Source organism: Musa acuminata, chromosome BXJ2-4 (assembly GCF_036884655.1).
Source record: "Musa acuminata AAA Group cultivar baxijiao chromosome BXJ2-4, Cavendish_Baxijiao_AAA, whole genome shotgun sequence".
Lineage (NCBI taxonomy): Eukaryota > Viridiplantae > Streptophyta > Magnoliopsida > Zingiberales > Musaceae > Musa > Musa acuminata.
In genome coordinates, this window is record NC_088341.1 from 43,054,886 (window position 1) to 43,075,145 (window position 20,260).

Genomic DNA, 20,260 nt, shown 5'->3' on the forward strand with positions numbered 1-20,260 from the left:
AAGGGGCAAACCGACGCGTACCTGAGATGCCTGTCATGTTGATTTTTGATTGGATGGAATCCCATAAGATTCCTAAGACGGAGTTAATGGTGACTGAAATGGAGACGACACTGATACGGACAATGACGCAAATCGTCTTATCTTAATAATAATTTTCGACAGTAATTTTTTGGGTCTCCATGCACGTTATTTGCATGTGCACGTGCATACGTATCCCAAAACATCAATATATATATATATTATTTTTATAAAAATAATTTTACATGAAGAATGCACCATATATTTTTAAAAAAAAATTAATCAAAATAATTATTTTAAGTACACTAATTATAAAATAAATGCTTACTATTTTGTAAAATATTTTTTTTCTTTTTTGCTTTATCTTATTGAATGATCGGTGGAAAGTATTGACTGTTTAATCTTCGATAAAATGTTAACATAAAAATTTAGTTAACATAAAAATGAAAATTTTTATTTATTATTTTTTAAGAAAATCAAAAGCTGGAGTACATCAAAACTCTTTTTTTGTTTGGTTTTCTGAGCAATATAACAAGTTTTTTTTATCATGAACTATAAAATATTTACTTGCAATATTTTAGTATCGAAATATATTTCAACGTAATGAAATACATCATACAAATCAGATGTTGAAGAACTTACTTTCAGCTTATCCGTTTTTAATCAGATACAAATAATTAAATCTTGCGTTCTATCATAAAAAGTATATGACTGTTTGAATATTGTATGAATTATATAAGTTATCAACAATTGCATGAAGAAAGAAAAATAAGCCTATTGACATGAATTATCTTAAATGATTCTTTGTTATCTTATCGAAATTACACGTAAATGTTGATGATATAATTATATTCTATGATTCAAAATATATTATGTATTTGTAAATACATTTGAAAGATTATTTATTAGATATTATACGAACCTCGAATGCCCTTCTTATGGACAACAGCGAAAATATTGATCTACATATAAATAATTTACATGTGCATAGTTTTATGTGACGTGAATAAATGTCAACTGTTGTCAAACACTTTGTCAGTGCCAAGTGAAGCCAACACATGACAGCTGGTTGGCAGCAAATGGGGTCAGACTTCATTTTATGGCTTAGGCTTCAAAGGTTGGTCTCTATCAACTATTGAATGAAAAGTTGAATCTGAATTGATGTGAACTCTACTTGTGATATTGTTTTAACAAAATCATATCTGAAATTATGATCTCATACTACTCTATTTTCTTGATTGTATAATATTATGATCTCTTACTACTTGTGAACTCTACTTGATTGTATAATAAAATACATGATGATATTTGATTAAATTTATGATATAATATTATGATCCTCAAAAGAGAGATGAATGCATGAGAGTTGTCGACAACTTGGTGTTGGAAGTACAAATTGTGTTGGAGATGTCTAATCCCGATTGTCAATCAATCGAATTTTTTATATATAAAAATTTATTTTAATATCATAAACTTAGTTATAATCGTTTAGGTTTGAAGCTCTTTATATCTCTTCGTAAAAGATCAACCTAAAAACAATCTTGTATAACCTATAAGAAAAAGTTGAGCGAATAAGAGATTGACAAGTTTAAATATCTCGTAAAGATATCATTTTACAAGTAACTCGCTAAACACTTATACAAAATAAAAATAAAACTTAGATGATAAAAATATAATTATAAGTTAAGTGCAAAGTCGTTCCATGATAAATATTACTGATTTTTTTTACTAGACTTTGATGATAATAATAAGTACATCATCTAATACATTGATATGATATGGATCTTTGAGATTGATCATAAATTAAAATATAGAATCTTGATTATGAGATTAAATAGTTGATAACCATATAGTAAATAAACATTTAGATGATATTGATTCATTATCATATTAGAACTCGAAATCGGATTTAAAATTCTTATCTCCATCAAAATTAGCTTACTTTTTGATATATATAAGTCATATATAATTATGACAACAATATGTCTTATGATAATAAATTATACCTTTAATTTCTCATATTATTATTATTATTATTATTATTTTCATATAATATAATTTTAATATGAGTATAAATAGTTGTATTTGAACTTTTATACAGGCTTTGGAATGAGATTTGAAATCCCCTACCACGTCAAAATGGTTTGTCGTCAACACGACATTTGGAGAGTTGAAATTTTGTCATGTCTCCTCATGTCATATCCGTGTCGGAAAGCATGTGAATACATTTTAATGTCACATCAATCAGAAGACACTTACGACTTGGTTTATCGAAACATCAAGGAGAATTAACTTTAAAGCTATTTGAACCTCCACGATGAATATTATTTTCACGGACCAACATTTTAATGCTACTACTTGTATGATCAAAATAATAAACATGAAGAAGCTAAAGGAAACTAATTTTCCTGCTAAAAATCTATAGTAGTCAACGTGGAAGGGTAGAATATTAATCTCCGAATGACAGCATCCTACAAGAGGGGTGCCACAAATCTTGGTTCTCGAACTCATGATCTAATATGAGATACTGTTCTAAGAAGACATGTATGCCTGATGACAAAAGTGAGCTAGCCACCAGGAGTCAGACCTTGCAAAAACACCATGATGTTGTGGTGGCAGAGCTGTGTCGAAGACATCATCTTTTGCCTGCAGGGGATCTGAAAAGCTCACAGGCCACCATTCATTCCATCAAGTACAGTCTCACTAAATGGATCCATCAGTCTTCCTCTGCACTCATTTCTTGTGGGAAGAATGGCTTGCAAAAACTAAATGAGACTTTCATTCATGCCCACTGCATGCACCTACCTCTACTGTCGATGCCAGGGTTCCGAGAGAGACCAGAAGAAAAAGGAGGCGGCTATTCATGGCTTTCTTCACCTCAGTAAAAGCATTCACCCATGAGAGACTGACTGTTCTACTAACGTGCATCAAGGAGCCACAAATCTTCTTAGGTTCTCTATCTTCTCAACACTTGCATGCCCAGCTGAAACTGCGTCTCTGCCCATGCCATTAAAGCTGCATGGGACCCTCCCTGGTAGAGAAGTGGGACAAGAAGATATGGTGGAGGTGGGGAGAGACACAAGGCTGAGAGGACCTCGTAGGACAGGCGTGAAGCAACAAGACAATGTGAGTTGCATTGGGTGAAGGGTGAGTGAAGCCAAACTGCTGTAAAAGGCCTACTGGTCCATCGTAAAAAAGGACCCGAGTACATCGAGTTACCTCTGAGGGGGGGACCCATGTGAACTTTAAGATCGATGCTCAACCCATGGGAAGATCTTGAGGGACCCATGTGAACTTTAAGATGGACGCTCGGGCAATGGGGAAATGATCCTTGTTCAAGCCCTGCACTCCCACCATGGCAGGAAAAAGATGATGAAGCCTTGGCATAATCGTGCATTGGATTCCCACCACTATGATCCCATTCACTCCTTGGCCATTTCAGTGCTTGGACATCGTTAAACCGGTCAAAGAACACCATGTTTGACTTAAGAAACCATGAATAGAGAGTCTGACCGAGTCTAAATTATTGTGTAAACAGTATGGGCAGTGAAAAAGAGATATCATTATCACCAAAACAATGTCAGATTTCATGTCTACTGCTCCGGATGGAAAAGAGAAGTCACATAAGCAGTACTTGCTTGCATTGTCAAACAGGAGCTGGATTAATACAGCCACGGAGCAGCAGACCATGTCTCAAAAGGTTATATTGGTGTCCAAAGGGCAACAGGAAGAACGATAGTGATATAAGCTGCAAGAGAAACATCATGGATGTGAAGCACACCATTTAAGACTTTCTTTCTGGTGCACAGTGAACACCCTTGATGTGACCTTTTCATGGTGTGGTACGAAGATCTGCCATCTCTACTGCTCCATTATCCATCATCCATCGGTTAGAATCAAGTTCCTCAGTCCTCACAGTCACAATAAACAATTTTTATATATTTTATCTAATGCACTCTGTTTATTAGCATGGTAATGGAGCCGAGCTTATCTCTACAATGCAACATGAAGGATTTTACAGAGGCCCTGGTCAAAAGCCCAATGGAGACTGTTCATTTTCTCAGAGGTCTTGGCTTCCAGCTCAGTGCTGTTCATTGCTTTCAAGAATTTGGTCTTCAAAAACTTGTTAGATGGAATCACTACTCGCACGATTGTGGTAAAAAGATGTTGGACTTTTTAAAATGTTAAGCAAAGAATGATATTTGATGATCATGCATGCTATAAAATAAATCATCTATCCAACCATGATTCCTTTGTGATGCAGGGGATGTGTTCGTCACATACAAAGAATGCAAAGCTTCCTTTGCTGAAGTAATGATTTGACGATGAGACTGTAAGGATGCTAGGATCACTGAACATTGTTGTGACAAGAAACAGACACTGAAGCTGGTTTCCTGCATCCAGCTTTTAGCTCATAGAACATATACTATCGAAGGGTGAGTGTGACATTTGAAGAACTTGTCTACATTTCATGATTGAAGTGGAGAACTAAACATCAGAAACTTAAATTGGTTGATCTTATTCCAATGTTCTTCCACATTATATAATCGGCCTCTGAAAAAATTGAAAGGTTACATGATGTACATGCCACTAGGATTTAGTTTCAGATGCTCATATCAAAAACCAAAACTCACAGCTTTACATCTGTGTCCTGTGTCCTGTCATGATCTCACCTTCTGTATCGTGTGTATGGATCGAATTTTCCTAGGAAGAGAAAAAGCCATGTGAAATTGAGTTATATACTATCGATCACTGTGTACAAAGAATCAGCTATTCCTGATCTCAAAGAGAGAAGAAATCACTGCACAGCTCCAAGGAGGCCTGCTTTATTTTGGCATACGGTCATATGTGCCAATGTCATCAAGCCATACGACTAGTTGTTCGGTCAGTGGTCTCAGTTTCGGGGAGTCACTTATGCAAAAACAAGCGATCTCGAGCATGGCCATCAGTTGGAACTCTAGTGTTTCATCGTATATGTGTGGGTCAAGTACCTCTGCTGCCCTCTTCTCCTTCTTCATATGAAGGACCCATGATACCAATTCTCTCCCTCCCCTCGGTTTGCACATGTCCACTGGCCTCTTACCGGTAAGTAGCTCCAGTAGAACGACTCCAAAGCTATATACATCACCCTTAAAAGTAGCAACCGAGGATTGGCCATATTCAGGAGGAATATAGCCTAATGTCCCAACTAAGTCCGTCGTGATGTGAGTATCATACGGCAAAATAAGCCTTGCGAGCCCAAAATCGGCCAAATGAGCTTCAAAGTTCTCGTCGAGTAGGATGTTACTGGACTTAATGTCACGGTGCAGTATGTGGGGGTCACATGATTGGTGCAAGTATGCTAATCCCCTCGCTGCTCCTTTAGCTATCCCAAGTCTTTTCTCCCAGTGCAGCATAGATCCACCATCAGGTTTCTCATGGAGCCAATAGTCTAAGCTTCCATTTTGCATATACGAGTAGATTAAAAGTCTGTCGGTGCCAATCTTGCAGTATCCTTGAAGCAAAACAAGATTTTTATGTTGAGCTTGAGAAAGAGTTTCTATCTCAGCTTGGAATTCCCTCTCCATCTGAAAATATTCACCGGAAAGCCTCTTGATAGCCACCTTTCTCCCATCTGGTAGAGTCGCTTTATAAACTAGGCCAAAGCCTCCACAACCAATGATGTTAGATTGGTCAAAGTGGTCGGTGGATCTCAAAATATCACCAATGCTTAAGTCACAGTCGTTCATGTTCTGAAACTGAAACACCAATCTAGACTCTGCCTCCTCCAAATTGCCACCTGAATCTGCCACAACCCTTGAATCGTCGTCCTGTCGGATAGAATGAGCCTTTGACAAAAGAAAGTAGATAAAGGCCATAAGGAAACATGCTCCGAGTCCGATTCCAGCTGCCAGTCCTATGATCACACCTTTATAATTTTGCCTTCTGTGACTGGTCTGTTGAAGAACTTCAGGCGTTCCAGAATTACATGGATTCAAGTGAAAACCACAGAGACCTGGATTCCCTTCAAAATCAGAACTAGAAAAGGTTGAGAACTGGGCGCCAGTTGGAATAGGCCCAGACAGATTATTGTAGGCTACACTGAAACTCGATAGAAAATTGAGCTTAGACAGCGAGGAAGGAATGCTTCCGGTAAGATTGTTGTGTGACAAATCCAAAAACTCTAAGTCAGATATGTCTGATATCTCATCTGGAATAGGCCCTGCTAATCTATTTCTGCTTAGATCCAGTGCAAGAAGCCTCGTAAGGCTCCCAAACCCTGGTAAGATTGGTCCAACAAGCATGTTCTGGCACAGAATTAAGGATGGCGGGAAGCTGCCGACTTGATTGTATTGCAGTCCCTTGTCACTAATGTTCCTTTTAACGTAGAAAGGGAAGTCATCTGTTCGAGGTCCAAGCTGTGAGGTGCTGCCAGAGATTAGGCTTTTCATCTGTGCCAAACTTGTTGGAATCTCCCCACTGAGCGAATTGTTCGATAGGTCCAAGTAGAAAAGATGATCAAGATACCCTATCCATGAAGGGATGGTCCCTTCCAAATGATTCCATGACAAATCCAGTACATTTAATTTGGTAAAATTTGACAACCATGGTGGAATGGATCCGAAAAGGCCACAGCTTGCAATAGCGAGAAGCTGTATGTTTTGAAATCCCTGAATTCCATCCATTGGAATTCTCTCGCTACCAAGGAAGTTCCTTGTGAGTGCCAAACCGGTGAGGCTTTGGACATCCTGTAGGATTATCAATGCGGACGATATGTTGGATAAGCTATTACTGGAAAGTGAGAGGTAAGTTAATGAAGCCAGTTTCTTGAAGCTGATCGGAACTTCACCACTCAGGTTGTTCCGAGCAAGATTCAAGGTCTTTAATTCCACACACTGAGAAAGATTATAAGGAATGGGGCCACTGAAATCATTTGAGCTAAGATCAAGCGAGCTAAGATGATTCATCACCGTGCAATTCAAAGTGATTCCACCACTAAGCGAATTGTTCTTCAGGTTGAGCACTCTAAGTGGCGGTAAGTTTGACAAGGAGTAAGGCATATGGCCACTGAAACTATTGGATTGAAGGGACAAATACTTGAGATTTCTTAAGCTGCTGAAGCTATTTGGAATGTCGCCTGAGAAAGAATTAAATGAAAGATCCAGTTGCTCAAGGTTAGAGAGATTACCTATTCTTGAGCTCAGCCAGCCAGACAGCTGATTCTCCTGTAGGTATAGTCTCCTCAGAGATGACAGCTCGAACAAATCATTCGGCAGATTCCCGGAGATATCATTGGAATCAACATAGAGCTCTTCGAGGGAAGCACAGCTACCGAATCCAACAGGAAGGTCACCAGAGAAGGAGTTCGCCAATAACCGAAGGACTTGAATTCCAGATGAAAAATTACATACGGATGTGTCGACGCCACCAGAAAACTTATTTGAGCTGATATCAAACACCACCAACTTCGTCGACCCGGCAAGAATCGGATGGCTGCCTGTGAAAGCATTATGAGAAACATTGAGAACCTCAAGTGACGGAAGGTACGAATCCATCGGAATTGGTCCGGAGAGTCTATTCATGCTGAGATCGAGGCGCTTCAATTGGCGAAGACGAAATAACCCTGATGGAACTGTGCCTTGAAGAGAATTAGAAGAAAGGTTAAGCCATGATAGGTATTCCAAATCTGCCAAAGAATCAGCTAAGGATCCCTTCAAGCTCTTATTTTGGAGATCCAGCCCGATCACCCTTCGTCCTGAGCCTACCGAGTCGTCGCAGGAAACGCCATCCCAGCTGCAGCAACCGGAAGCAGAGGCATTCATGCTCCAACCTGGTATGCCTGAATCCAGTCCTCTCAAGAAGCCTTGCAGGGCATTTAGATCACCAGAGATGCAGCTCTGGTTCTGGGAATTGGAGCGAAGAGGTCGGATAAAGAGGAGCAAGCACGCAAAGCTTAATCTTTTCATCAAAATATTGACAGAAACATCCCCTATCTTCCCCATAACATATGATGACTAGAGCCGGACTCGAGTTGTCGACAGTGTTATAAGCGGCTCTTCCTTGGAAGGTACAGCTACAGAAAGTGAAAACTTTCGGTTGTCCCAAGAGCAGTGCAATCCAGAAAAGCCAAGAATCCTATTGCAGGGGCAACAGAAGCATCAATAGGTTTTGTCCTCAGTTAACCAAGAAAGGAGGCACCTTCATGCTTGAGAAGCAATGGCAGGACTCGAAGCAACCGATTCACATCCACCAAGCTACACATCCATCTTAGTTCATCTCGATTTGCGGGTATAAATGGCTAGAGAAGAGAAAAGAGAAGAGCAGGAGAGAGAGAACTCAGTTTGGCTTTGACTTCCCCATCCTTCACTTTCAACCCCTGCATCGCCTCATTTTGGTCTTCCTTTAATATCATATGTCGCCTTCCGCTTTCTGGAACCTTTACAACCCAAGTAATGGTTTGCAATGAGAATATCTTTCATAGTTATCTAATTTTTAGAAATTAATTGAAATGGGTGGTCAGAGAGGAACGAGAAGAAGCTGCCTTGTAATGGAGGTGGGCATTTGGCGGTATCGGGCAGGGACGGCGATCGGAAGTAAGCGGAAGTTGCCGGCTCGTTACGCTGCCGGGTAGAAGAGTCAACGGTCAACGAGTTGCCCCAGAAATCACATTTTACCACCTGTCTATTTCTGCACTACAACTGCATATGCGGAGAATCCGAGGCACTTATTATTATTAGTATTATCATTCCATCATTCAAAAATCCCATCTTATTTATAATTTATATTAATTTATACGACGACATATTTGTCTTATCCTATAATTTATAAAAATACAAATAATTACATATATTAATTAATTTTCTAAATAAAATGAAAATTTTATGTATGGAAAGTTGAATTCTGATAAGTTCATGAAATCTATATTTGGATCCGGTCTTGCCGGCCGGTGAGAGTTGGTCTGACTCGACTCGATCATGCCGAAATTGAATCCAATGAGTTTAAATAGAAGGTGACGCCACGAACGCGGACTCGATTGGGCATCAACGGGTTCGTCAGGTCAAAAATTTCCACTGCGGATTAGACCGACCGTTTCCTTGTGTGTCAAGTCAATGATCTGTACACAAGATAAATCATTCACGCTCTATATATGGTCTCAGAACACAGCAGGTAGCTGTTGGTCAACCTGATCTCAGCTCCCGTTTTTACTGCATTTTGACTTCCGGTGATAGGGTCCCACTAGATCACCAATGACGACTTGCCACATACACCATCCACTTGCACAAGAGAGGCCCAAAGAAAAAGGGAACAAACTCTCTGACTCTCGTCTGAACGGATGTATTTGGTGCCGTAATCTAATTGGTTGAAGATTCAGATGCGCTCCATCCAAATCAGCATCACTTGTTTGTTTGGACGCAAATGCATGTTTATCTCACTACATACCTGCTCTTCAATTTTAAACTCGCTCTGCAGGCAGTATTGTCCAATAAATACAAGTTGCAAGTCAATCTCACGGCTTGACTTATATGATTGGACTTTATGGTGGAGGGTAGCTTAGCTTGTTATCCATTAGCTGGTTTTTCGGTTTCCTGATTTGACTATTTGGTTGTGAGTCAGACTCTGATGGCTTACTTTTTTTTTTGGGGGGCCTAAACACAACTGGAAAGGAGTATGATTTATGTACTTCGGAGTTAGAAATAAAGAAAAGATTCATAGACTTATCTTTTGGCGATTCCTTTGCTTCAAACCCTGGCCTCTGACATTTTGTTCTATGTGAGTTGCTAGTCAATGGCAGTATCGCAGTAATTCTCAAACAAGGGACTGAAATGTTTGGAATCAGTCATGACTAGGAGGTGATGTCCTCCATGCAATCAGAGTTGGAAGGATTCACAGATCTTGTTACGTAGTCAACAAAGAAGGGTGCATGGAACTCTTGTTTTGTATTGTTCCATCCACAGAAAGTTGGGTGCAATTGGACTACTATATCATATAGAATTCCTAGCTCAGTTTGACTCAGTTCAATCGGATCTAATTAACTCTATGATTGAGAGGAACATCCAATCTTTTCTTGTCCAGTAGCTCCCTTTCTTTGTCAGCAAGGAGTGACAGTTTTCTGGCTTTGAAAAGCTCAAGTTCTTGAAGACAAATTGGTTGGTTTCACGTTGCCATAGGACAAAAGTATGCCGCACAAACCATCCAACCAAGTCTTTTTCTTCTGCCATGACTTTGAGAATGTTTCTAGCTGTAGTCAAGAGGCCATTTGTAATTCGAACTGGAGAACAAAACTGCACATGAAGAACGGGAAAAGAATGATAACAAATGTTCAGATGTTTCTTTTCTTCCAACAACGCTGTATTGTGCAGTCTGCAGAAATCCCTGCTCTTCTTACTCAGCTTAACATTATCTGGACATTGTTGTTTATCATCTGCAGTAAAAGCCTGCACAACAATCCACAGATCTAATTGTTCACATGAAACCACAGTAACGATCTTTGTCATCTGATATCACATTAAATTATTGATCTTAAGCCAGATGTGGTTCAGGTTGCAAATCGAGTTGGGTCGAAAACGGGTTCAGGTATCAAGGAGACGTGTATCATAAAATCTGTATCTACACATCAAGAAACGAGAATAAATAAATTTACATTCGTGAACCTTTTGTCTTCAAATATAAGATAATGATTTGATATCTTCCACGCGAGCACATCTTATAGTATAGCCATCTGAACCTTAACATGGAAAAATGAAGCCCAATCCACCGATCTAAGAAACGGATCATTAGACATGCAATGAATCCGGATATAGGAATGAAAAATCCGATTTCTTCTTGATTACATCCCTAAGTAATACGTCAAAAGATCTTCGGCGATTCTCCTTTTAAGTTTTATCATCCAGCTAGTTGGAAAGTTATAGTCTGGATTTTAACCTCTTTTAGCTTTTCCCATAATTGTCCGTGTAATGATGATAAGAACAAAGGATAAGGATTGTGTGTGCATATATATATGGGCTTCACAATTCACTGTCTACGTAGAGAAGGAAGATGGAGGCCTCCAAATACTTGTTGTTCTTGTTGATCGCTTCTTCTCTTTGTTGCATTGCTCGTTCGACGACGGTCTCTCACGATGGACGAGCTCTGGTCATCGACGGCCAACGTCGGATTCTCTTCACCGGCGCCATCCACTATCCGCGCAGTACTCCTGAGGTTAGCATCTTCAACCGTGACAATTACAGCATTAAACAGATACATTTCACGCTCATACTTGATCGAGTTCGTCTTGTTCTCCAGATGTGGCCGGACTTGGTACAGAAATCAAAAGAAGGAGGGCTTGATGCAATCGAGACGTATGTTTTCTGGAATGGCCATGAGCCCAGGCGACGTGAGGTTGTGGTTTACCAAGTGTGTTTACATGTATGAAGTGTGGAGTATAATACTTGATCGTTCTTTTCGTTTCTTCTTCTTTAGTACTACTTTGGAGGCAACTACGATCTCATTAGGTTTCTCAAAGAAGTTCATAATGCTGGACTGTATGCCATCCTTCGGATCGGTCCGTATGTTTGTGCCGAGTGGAATTATGGGTATGTAACAAGAATTAAAGTCATAAAACATTGATCATTATATTGATTTTTATTTGCCGTTTTAATTTTACTTTTATGTTTTCAAGAGGACTTCCTGTCTGGTTGAGACAAATCCCATACATAGAACTGAGGACAGATAACCAGCCGTGGAAGGTCAGAGTTTTTGATTTGAATTATGTGTCTTTAGACTCACCTACTTTGTGAATAAGCTCATCTGTCTGAAATCACTCTCGACAATGAAGGATGAGATGCAAAATTTTACTACCTTAATAGTAGACATGGTTAAGCAAGCAGGACTCTTTGCAACGCAAGGAGGACCCATCATCTTAGCTCAGGTACAAGAAAATCTTCTGTGCACAGATTGCACTTGAGAAGTTGAGATTGTTTTTTCTTCCGTCTCTAATTAATATTTTTGATCCAAATAGATCGAAAATGAATTTGGAAACGTCGAGACCAGCTACGGCGATGCCGGGCCGCGATACGTCAATTGGTGCTCGCAAATGGCAGATTCTCTAAGCATCGATGTGCCATGGATCATGTGCCAACAAGCTGACGCTCCCCAGCCGATGGTAGTAAATTCATCGAAATCTAGTTTGATGGTATTGTTCATGTTTCTTGTCTCTTGATGAGAAGAAACTTTGATTCTGATGCATCGAACTTAGATCAATACTTGCAACGGGTTTTCCGGCTGTGATGCTTTTACACCCAACAACGAGAACAGTCCGAAGATATGGACAGAGAATTGGACTGGCTGGTGTGTTTTGATCCTTCATTTTGCTGTTGTTGATGAACATAGAGTGATCATCTTTCACTTGTTTGGTTTTCGCTCTTCTGCTCGATGATATGCCACAATGATGATTGCAGGTTCAAGAACTGGGGCTCTCCGGATCCACACAGGCCTGCCGAAGAACTGGCATTTCAAGTAGCTCGCTTTTTCCAAACAAAAGGGACACTGCAAAACTACTATATGGTTGGTTATATTTCTCTGCATCGCATGTATTGTTATGTTCAAGACCAAGATCCAATGGATGATTAATTGCTCATTCTTAGTATCATGGAGGAACCAACTTTGGCAGAACCTCAGGTGGCCCTTACATTATCACAAGCTACGATTATGATGCTCCACTTGATGAGTACGGTATGTCTGTGTACTCCTCTGATCATTGAGTTTATAGATCCCGGGAAAACATGGAAATGCTCTGATCATGTATGTATCTTTAGGGTACACAAGGCAACCAAAGTGGGGGCATTTGAAGGAGTTGCATGCATCCATTAAGCTAATGGAGAAGGCCCTCACCTATGGAGAAGTCGAAGAAGTTAATCTTGACAATGAATTGATGGTATCGATGATTTCGGATATGAATCTATCTTTTGATCTAAGGGTAGGAGCATGATATGATGATGCTGTGGTCATTGCAGATCACCAAATACTCTGGTGATGGAGTCAATCCTGCTTGTTTCTTGAGTAATCAGAACAGCAAATTAAATGGCACCATAGACTATGAGGGAAGTACATATTTCCTGCCTGCTTGGTCTGTCAGCATTCTTCCTGACTGCAAGAGCGAAGTATATAACACTGCCAAGGTAATTACTACCACTTGTACACAACCTTTTGCCTGCTTTCTGCTGATCCATTTAACTTCCTGTTTTACCTGTTCTTCTTATAGGTAAAGACTCAGACTTCTCTCATGGTGAAGAAGCGAAACACTGCCATGGAAGCATCTGAAGTCTTGAACTGGTCTTGGAGACCAGAGAGACTGGGAATCTCTGCAAAAGGTTTTGGCAGTACATTCACCGTTAACAATCTCTTAGAGCAGAAAAGCGTCACTCTTGATGAAAGTGACTACTTATGGTACACAACCAGGCAAGTATTTTCTTGAAATATTAATCAAAGTACGCATACAAATTTAGCAAGACAGACCATAAACCCTTGAATGTAACGACAACGTCCAGTGTGGATGTGGGCGAGAAGGAAGAATTTACTCTCAGTGTCAACACCACCGGCCACATCCTCCATGCCTTTGTTAATGACAGGCTAGTAGGTAGTATCAGATAGCATAGCTAGGTTTTCAGACATTCTTCTCTACTTCGAACAGAAGTATTTTAGTAACACTTGGAGGTTGGATCAATGAATAGGTTCTCAATATGGCCTGGCTGGACAGCTTAACTTTACTTTCGAGCGGAAAGTATGGTTTAATCCTGGCCGAAATGTAATATCATTGCTAAGTGCAACTGTTGGCCTTCAGGTTTGCTCTAATTCGCATCTCCAGAAGTTTAGATTACATCTGCTGTAAAGATTGTAGCTAATGATTGTTATCATGTTAAACAGAACTATGGTGCATATTATGATCTGGCGCCAACAGGAATTGTTGGTGGACCTGTAAAATTGATTGGAGAAAATACCACTTTGGATTTGTCCAATTATACTTGGTCTTACAAGGTAGGCAGGCATACATCATAGCACACTCCTGTTTCAGCTTCACTCATCTTCCGTTCTTATGCAAGTCTCGCATCGACTAATTATGAGCATTACAATCAGATTGGACTGGATGGTGAGGTGAGACGGATCCACCTTGATCGACGTGCAGTGAAGTGGCATTCGGGCATGTTTCCAACAAATAGACCATTCACTTGGTATAAGGTGCTGTCTTTACATTTTGCATCTGTGATATATCTAACTGTTATCAGAGATGATAGGGAAGTGACATTTCTTTTGTATGTACGGTTGAAGGCGACCTTCCAAGCTCCATTAGGCTCGGAGGCGGTGGTGGTTGACTTGCTCGGCATGGGCAAAGGAACAGCTTGGGTGAACGGCAATAGCATCGGCAGGTTCTGGCCGAACTACACTGCCTCAGCCGATGGTTGCCATGAATGCGATTACAGAGGCACATTTAGCTCCAATAAGTGCCAAACTGGATGCGGCGAGCCGTCCCAGCGATGGTAATACCAAACTACATGCAGTTGAAGCGGCTTGTTCCACGATTCTGTTCTCTAAGACGCTGCCTTTGCAGGTATCACGTCCCGCGATCCTTCCTGAAGCTCGGCGAGCCGAACACCCTAATGCTATTCGAGGAGGCCGGCGGCAATCCGCTGCAGGTGAACTTCCAGACTGTCACTGTCGGTGCGGCATGCGCCTCCGCCAGTGAGGGAGACACCCTGAGCTTGTCGTGCCTTAGAGGGCGTACGATCTCGAGCGTTGACTTTGCTAGCTTCGAAGAGCCGGAAGGAACATGCGGAGCATTCGAGGGTGGGAAACGATGCAGTTCCGACGAGGCGTTTGCTGTCATCAAGGACTCATGTCTCGGAAAGGAATCGTGCTCGATCGAGATCACTGAGGAGTTTGGCAAATCTTGTGGCACTCTGCCCTCTCCCAGGAAGCTGGTAGTTCAAGTGACCTGTTGACCAGAAGCCAATAAATGTTCCTAGACATGAGATCTGTAGGCTCCGTGATGAAGTTATGTTCTTTTTTTTCTGCCAGCGGTTGTTAATCTAAATCAATTATTAATTAGATGTTTCAAAATCTTTACCATCACATAAAAACACACTAATATCAAAACTTAAACATCTCTACTTAACTTTCAAATGAAACAAGTGTGGTGTGTGTATATAGACAATCTATTAAGAATAAGTATGACGGTTTCCATCTCCTCCGTGCCCATCCCTATGGGAACAAGAATCTTTTGCCACTAAGGAGAAGAAGAACATAAGCTTCAGGGTTAGGGTTTCCGTGGAAATAGAAGAGTTGCACAGAGAAGCAAGAAAGTAGGCAAGAACCTTCTCTTCAGAGAAGGGGAAGGAGAAGTTGGGGCGACGATGCTGAGGGGGATTGCTCCAGTCGATGCTGCTCGAGCGGCGGCCATGACCGGTCGCGGAGCTCGAAGGGAGAGCGGTGCGTGGTTTAATTGTGGGATTGCCATGGCGACTATCATGGCTTTAAGGGGATGATCGAGAGAGGGGTCATCTCGCACGCATGCGGGATAGAGTTTGGGTTTTATCCAACAAGATAGCTAACACAAATCCTATTAATTAATTTAATTGATGATTCAGTAATTTAGGAACTATACATATATATAATTATTTATAAAGATTTTTATATCAAAACGAAGCAAACGCAACCTCAAATTGAGATCCAAGTTGTCCTTCACCCTGTCACACATTGGCCCTCTAAAGCTACGAAAGAATTCTATATCAACGTCTTCAAATTTAAGTAAATCTTTCTAATTATAAAAAATTAATAGTAAGCGAGGACAATCAACTATTAAAGACGAGTTCGTGTCACTCTCGATCTTATCACATATTAATCCTTTAAAACCCTAAGAGTTAACACAATCTTATTTGACTCGAACTTTATTTAGCCTAATTAGTTTTCGATCGTATGAGATTTGTAAAATATTATATGTACTGAGAACTATATCTAATAGATTGGTCCATTGTATTCATTAGTATTATTATTCTTGATAGTTGCATGATCTAATTTTTTTAGAGGGTCACCAGTAGGACTGATATTTTATCGTATTTTATTTTAGGCTAGAATAAGATCATCCACTATTATTGAAGATTTAATATAGAATATATTTCTAAGACATCCTCGATTGATTTTTATTGGACATACTTTTGACATGTGATTGGTGTATTAGTCTATTTTCTTATAGTTATATCCTTCCCGATTGATACATCACTGGGAAATATAATACAATACTCCTTATAGTTATATCTTATAATCCTTTCTTTAATTATATTATTTTTTGCATTATTCTTTTTTAGTGCATCATATTGGTCCACTGCATTCATGAGCGTTTGTCATAATATTTTTGATAGTCGAGTGTCATTGGTAGAATTGATATCTTGTCCTATTTTATTTGGTGCTAAAATGATGTCATCCAAAGATTTCAAGATAGAATATGTCTCTAAGACATCCCCAATTAATTTTAATTAGACATACTTTTGACATGTAATTGGTGTATTAGTATACTTTTAGTTATATCCTTTTGGATTTATAGATCACTTGGGAGATATGATGAAGTAATTTTCTGTAATAAAATCACAAATGTATTGTACATTTTATAGTTATTTGGGATGAGAAGATAACACGAATACACTCGAGGTTTGCTTGAGAGACGCAGAGCTGCAGTTGTATTGCAAAGAATCATGAAATGTCAAATTGCTAGTAATACAATCGGGTATACGTGGTTGTATCATGAGTTAGTTTAGAATTAGAGTATAAATGTATTTGGAATAACCTATTTCTTGCTCGCTCATCCATGCATTAAACAGTCATCTGTGGATGGCTCGTAAGGATGCTTTCTGGAAATGCTGCTTTGCTCATTTGGTTACGTCCCAGCATGATTACGTCCAACACATTTATCCACCATTAACCAATTTCCCGTTCTCCTATTATTCACTAGAGTTATATGCAACAGAAAAAAGAAAATTTTCCTCTTGATTGTGAGTTGAGTTGAATGAAAGGATTCTTTAGATTTATGATGATAGCAGCGGTAGGTTTACCATATTAAAAGTTATGTATATTATTCTTCCATCTGTGGTCTGTAGTTCAGGAAAATATGACCTATTTGTCCAAATATTCATTAATGCAAAGATCTTCGGTGAAACTCAACACAAACTATTCTTCACATTTTTATTTTTATTTTCTTTTTGTTGGATAAAGTGTACTCATTGGGGTAATAAGAAAACTAAGATATGACTTTGGCATAACTGTGCAACACTTGAAGGACACCAAACCATTAATTCGAACCATCGTGGAACCATAAGAAATATTGTTCGAGTTACTAGATCTTGGATGGATATATTACTAATCAACTTTCTATCATGTATGATATGAGGGCAAAATCGAGCACATTAATGTGGAATCAATCGAGTTTTCAAACTGTGCATCACCATCAACTCATTAGCAATTATAACTTCATATTGCAAGATGGTTGCTGCTTTTGTATGATAGTATTATACATTAAGAGAGAATAAAGAGATAACATTAACAAATCCTCTTTTCAGCCACAAATATCAAACTTTGCTCCTAAGAAAAATTGTAGAGCAATTTTGCTATCTGTCACAACAAGATATTGTATTGATGCCTTCTCTCGACTCCATGTACTACTCATCTTGCTCATTGGACTGCTGAGATTGCCTGCTGCAAGTACCTGAAGGATCTCTCACAGTTGACAAAACCCATAAACCAGAACTCGAAATCATCCTCTGTGAGTATCTGGATGTACTTCTGGTTTGGCTTGGTAGTGTTCTCACTCTGGATGGCTTCCTTTATCCTACCGAGTGGAATCAAAACCTGTAGAATACAAACAGTTCATAGTTTGTCACATTGGATTATGATACATAGTTGTGTCGGTCACTTTGGAGCTTGTGATTACCTTGTAAGGCACTCTAACCAAGCCTCCTTTAGGAGAAGTTAATTTGAGGGATCGATCGCTGCGGAAGGCGATCTTGTCAGTGGAAATGAAAAGCATGCCCGGGATGGGACCAGCTGTGGTTGAAAGATAGCACTGGAAGGCTTTGAGCAACTTTTCGCCTGGTACGATGGAGAAGGCTTGTCTGAAGACCCTCTCGACCCCACCTGCTTGAACAATCCGAGCTCCCATGCTCAGCTTCCCCTTCATGGTTTCAGAGATCTTGGGACCCAAAATCACTGCACTCAAAACAGTAACCTACAATTATAGTGCCAGTTTGATCGATCACTGAACAAGTGTTGTTTTGTTCAAGAAGTTAGGGGATGATGATTACCATGTTCGCGGAAGCCTCCTGCCTTCTCTCCGAGCTTGCTCATCCAGTCGACAACAGAGTCCTTCTCTGCATCAGAGGAAGCACCACGTAAATTACACAACCTAAGCGCAGTCCAGAAACCAAGGATGGGGAAGGCTCTGAGTCCTCTGAGAAAAGAGAGAGAGATGAAGATTACTCTGTTTGCAGTGGGCAGGAGCAGGATTTCCTGGCAGTTCCTCCCCTCCAGCATATGCGACGGAGCTCACAGGAATCCCGATGACATGCTCACGGTGTAGGCTCTCCATTTAGAGAAATCTGCTCTGTCTGGCTCTTCTTCGGTTGCAACTCTCGTCGATTTTTCTGGTCTCTTTCTTTCTCCATGTTTCCTTGCTTATAAGGTGATGCAGCCGAGGTAGGGGATGGTGTATGTAGCACTCAGAAGACTAAAGTGGTTATCTTAATCAGAACTTTATCATGCAGTCATCATCATCCTCATCAAGGATAAAAAGCCACTGTAATATAATCAAACACATTTTTCTAGATAATAAAAGAAATAGTAAGCAAGCAAACCAGCTGCCTAAAACCGAAGATTAAGTTTAATGATTGATCTTTGTTCAAAATCTAGTGTTGGATGACGCAGCAATGACTCAGAACCGTCATTCTTAGCCACTCGGTAAGCAAGTCATCGCCACCAACCCCTTCCGGTCTCTCTCCATGTGGATGTCGACTACTGCGGGCAGCGCGGGGTCGTCATCCCATCGCACGCGGCACCGAGTCAGCACCAGATTGAGATCGATCGTGAAAGGAGGCTTCTTTCGAGTTGGAACAGGTGGTTGTATGGATCCATACTAATTATAATAAAAGAGAATTAGGTGAACCTAATTCCAGGTTTCGTTTGACGCTTGTCACCCCACCCGTCTTAGGTGTGGTGGTTTGTTCTTCTTTTCGTCATCAAGGTAGGTTCAGGTCTTGAGGAAGTGATGTCCATCATTTGAATTCTTCAAGCTAACGAGAACAATAATGGTTAGCAGTGCATTTTTCTGGTTCTGATCCAGGAAGAAAACCTAGAAAAAGCGGGTTCAGTCTCGTCGGACAGAAGAAATTAAAATGACATCCCACTGAGCTTATCTAACTCTCTCTTATTACTTTCTTCCATGTGAGCTGGAAGTTCTTTTGACGGAGGACATGACCCACAGAATCACATGGTGGGTGGGAGGAGCATCAGCCACCGCCATGGGGGTATGACTGAGCACCACGTCGGCCACCGCCGGGGTGGGCTCAGGCATCGGTTTGATGCACAGACCTACTCGTTTCGGTGGAAAAGTTGCCGACAGGGCGTAGTGGATTAGGCTCGCCATGCTGCAGCCACGGATAGATGCATTAGCCACATGAGTTGCCACCACCAATATCCATGATTAAGTAAGCGTCCGACAGAGACATCACTACCCGAAGAGATTTTGAGTGATGAGAACGTTCAAGGAGATCATTCAATGCCAATATGAGGGCGCAAAGTGAGATAAAATGAGCACCATAGTAATAACAAATATTCAAATGAAAACTTCAAAAGTGGCAAATGTTGGATTAGCTGACGTTTTAATTGCCCATCCAATTAGATTCAATTCGACTGTTTTGATTCCTTCAAAATGGAATCGAAATCGGATTAATTTCAGACGATTTCAGTTCGATTTTGCATCGGAATCATTGTTTTTGAATTTTATATTTTTCCAATCGAAACTATTAGTTTTGGTTTCAGATTTATGGAGATGGAATCGAAACTGAACTGCTCAGATTTCGATTTGGAACCATGGAGTCATTGATCGATTCGAATCGAATCATAGTAAGCTATTCATACGATAAATCATGATGATGGATTTGAAATCAGAATGGTTTAGTTACATATATGGTTAAGCTATTTCATTTGCACTAAGAATACTTTCGACTGTTTAAATTATGAATTCTCA

General features: G+C 40.1%; 3 protein-coding genes across 3 annotated transcripts; 1 reads left to right on the top strand and 2 right to left on the bottom strand.

The window, feature by feature from the left end:
* Positions 1-4,090: 4,090 nt before the first annotated feature.
* Positions 4,091-8,415, bottom strand: LOC135611048 (phytosulfokine receptor 1-like). The gene has a single exon (XM_065106307.1). It carries the CDS (start codon positions 7,998-8,000, stop codon positions 4,845-4,847), a length of 3,156 nt encoding a protein of 1,051 aa, XP_064962379.1. The 5' UTR covers positions 8,001-8,415; the 3' UTR covers positions 4,091-4,844.
* Positions 8,416-11,034: 2,619 nt separating this feature from the next.
* LOC103983415 (beta-galactosidase 1-like) lies at positions 11,035-15,159 on the top strand. Its single transcript, XM_065101854.1, has 18 exons — positions 11,035-11,196; positions 11,281-11,376; positions 11,458-11,570; positions 11,657-11,723; positions 11,813-11,905; positions 11,996-12,139; positions 12,233-12,324; positions 12,435-12,540; positions 12,621-12,708; positions 12,792-12,910; positions 12,990-13,154; positions 13,238-13,434; positions 13,524-13,612; positions 13,707-13,816; positions 13,900-14,010; positions 14,110-14,211; positions 14,302-14,510; positions 14,582-15,159. Exons 1-18 carry the CDS (start codon positions 11,035-11,037, stop codon positions 14,970-14,972), a joined length of 2,454 nt encoding a protein of 817 aa, XP_064957926.1. The 3' UTR covers positions 14,973-15,159.
* Positions 15,160-17,472: 2,313 nt separating this feature from the next.
* Positions 17,473-18,714, bottom strand: LOC103982689 (putative GEM-like protein 8). The gene is made up of 4 exons (XM_009399678.3): positions 18,496-18,714; positions 18,321-18,386; positions 17,951-18,225; positions 17,473-17,868 (listed from the first exon to the last, which is right to left on the bottom strand). Exons 1-4 carry the CDS (start codon positions 18,602-18,604, stop codon positions 17,692-17,694), a joined length of 627 nt encoding a protein of 208 aa, XP_009397953.2. The 5' UTR covers positions 18,605-18,714; the 3' UTR covers positions 17,473-17,691.
* Between the last annotated feature and the right edge of the window lie 1,546 nt (positions 18,715-20,260).

Bases quoted from the DNA above. Each gene is read 5' to 3' on its own strand.
- LOC103983415 (XM_065101854.1), top strand. From the start codon at position 11,035: ATGGAGGCCTCCAAATACTTGTTGTTCTTGTTGATCGCTTCTTCTCTT. The intron at 12,325-12,434 runs GTGTGTTTTGAT...TGATGATTGCAG, and splicing joins ACAGAGAATTGGACTGGCTG to GTTCAAGAACTGGGGCTCTC. The intron at 14,511-14,581 runs GTAATACCAAAC...CTGCCTTTGCAG, and splicing joins GGCGAGCCGTCCCAGCGATG to GTATCACGTCCCGCGATCCT.
- LOC135611048 (XM_065106307.1), bottom strand. From the start codon at position 8,000: ATGGGGAAGATAGGGGATGTTTCTGTCAATATTTTGATGAAAAGATTA.
- LOC103982689 (XM_009399678.3), bottom strand. From the start codon at position 18,604: ATGGAGAGCCTACACCGTGAGCATGTCATCGGGATTCCTGTGAGCTCC. The intron at 18,226-18,320 runs GTAATCATCATC...TTTTGAGTGCAG, and splicing joins AGGAGGCTTCCGCGAACATG to TGATTTTGGGTCCCAAGATC. The intron at 17,869-17,950 runs GTAATCACAAGC...TGTATTCTACAG, and splicing joins TGGTTAGAGTGCCTTACAAG to GTTTTGATTCCACTCGGTAG.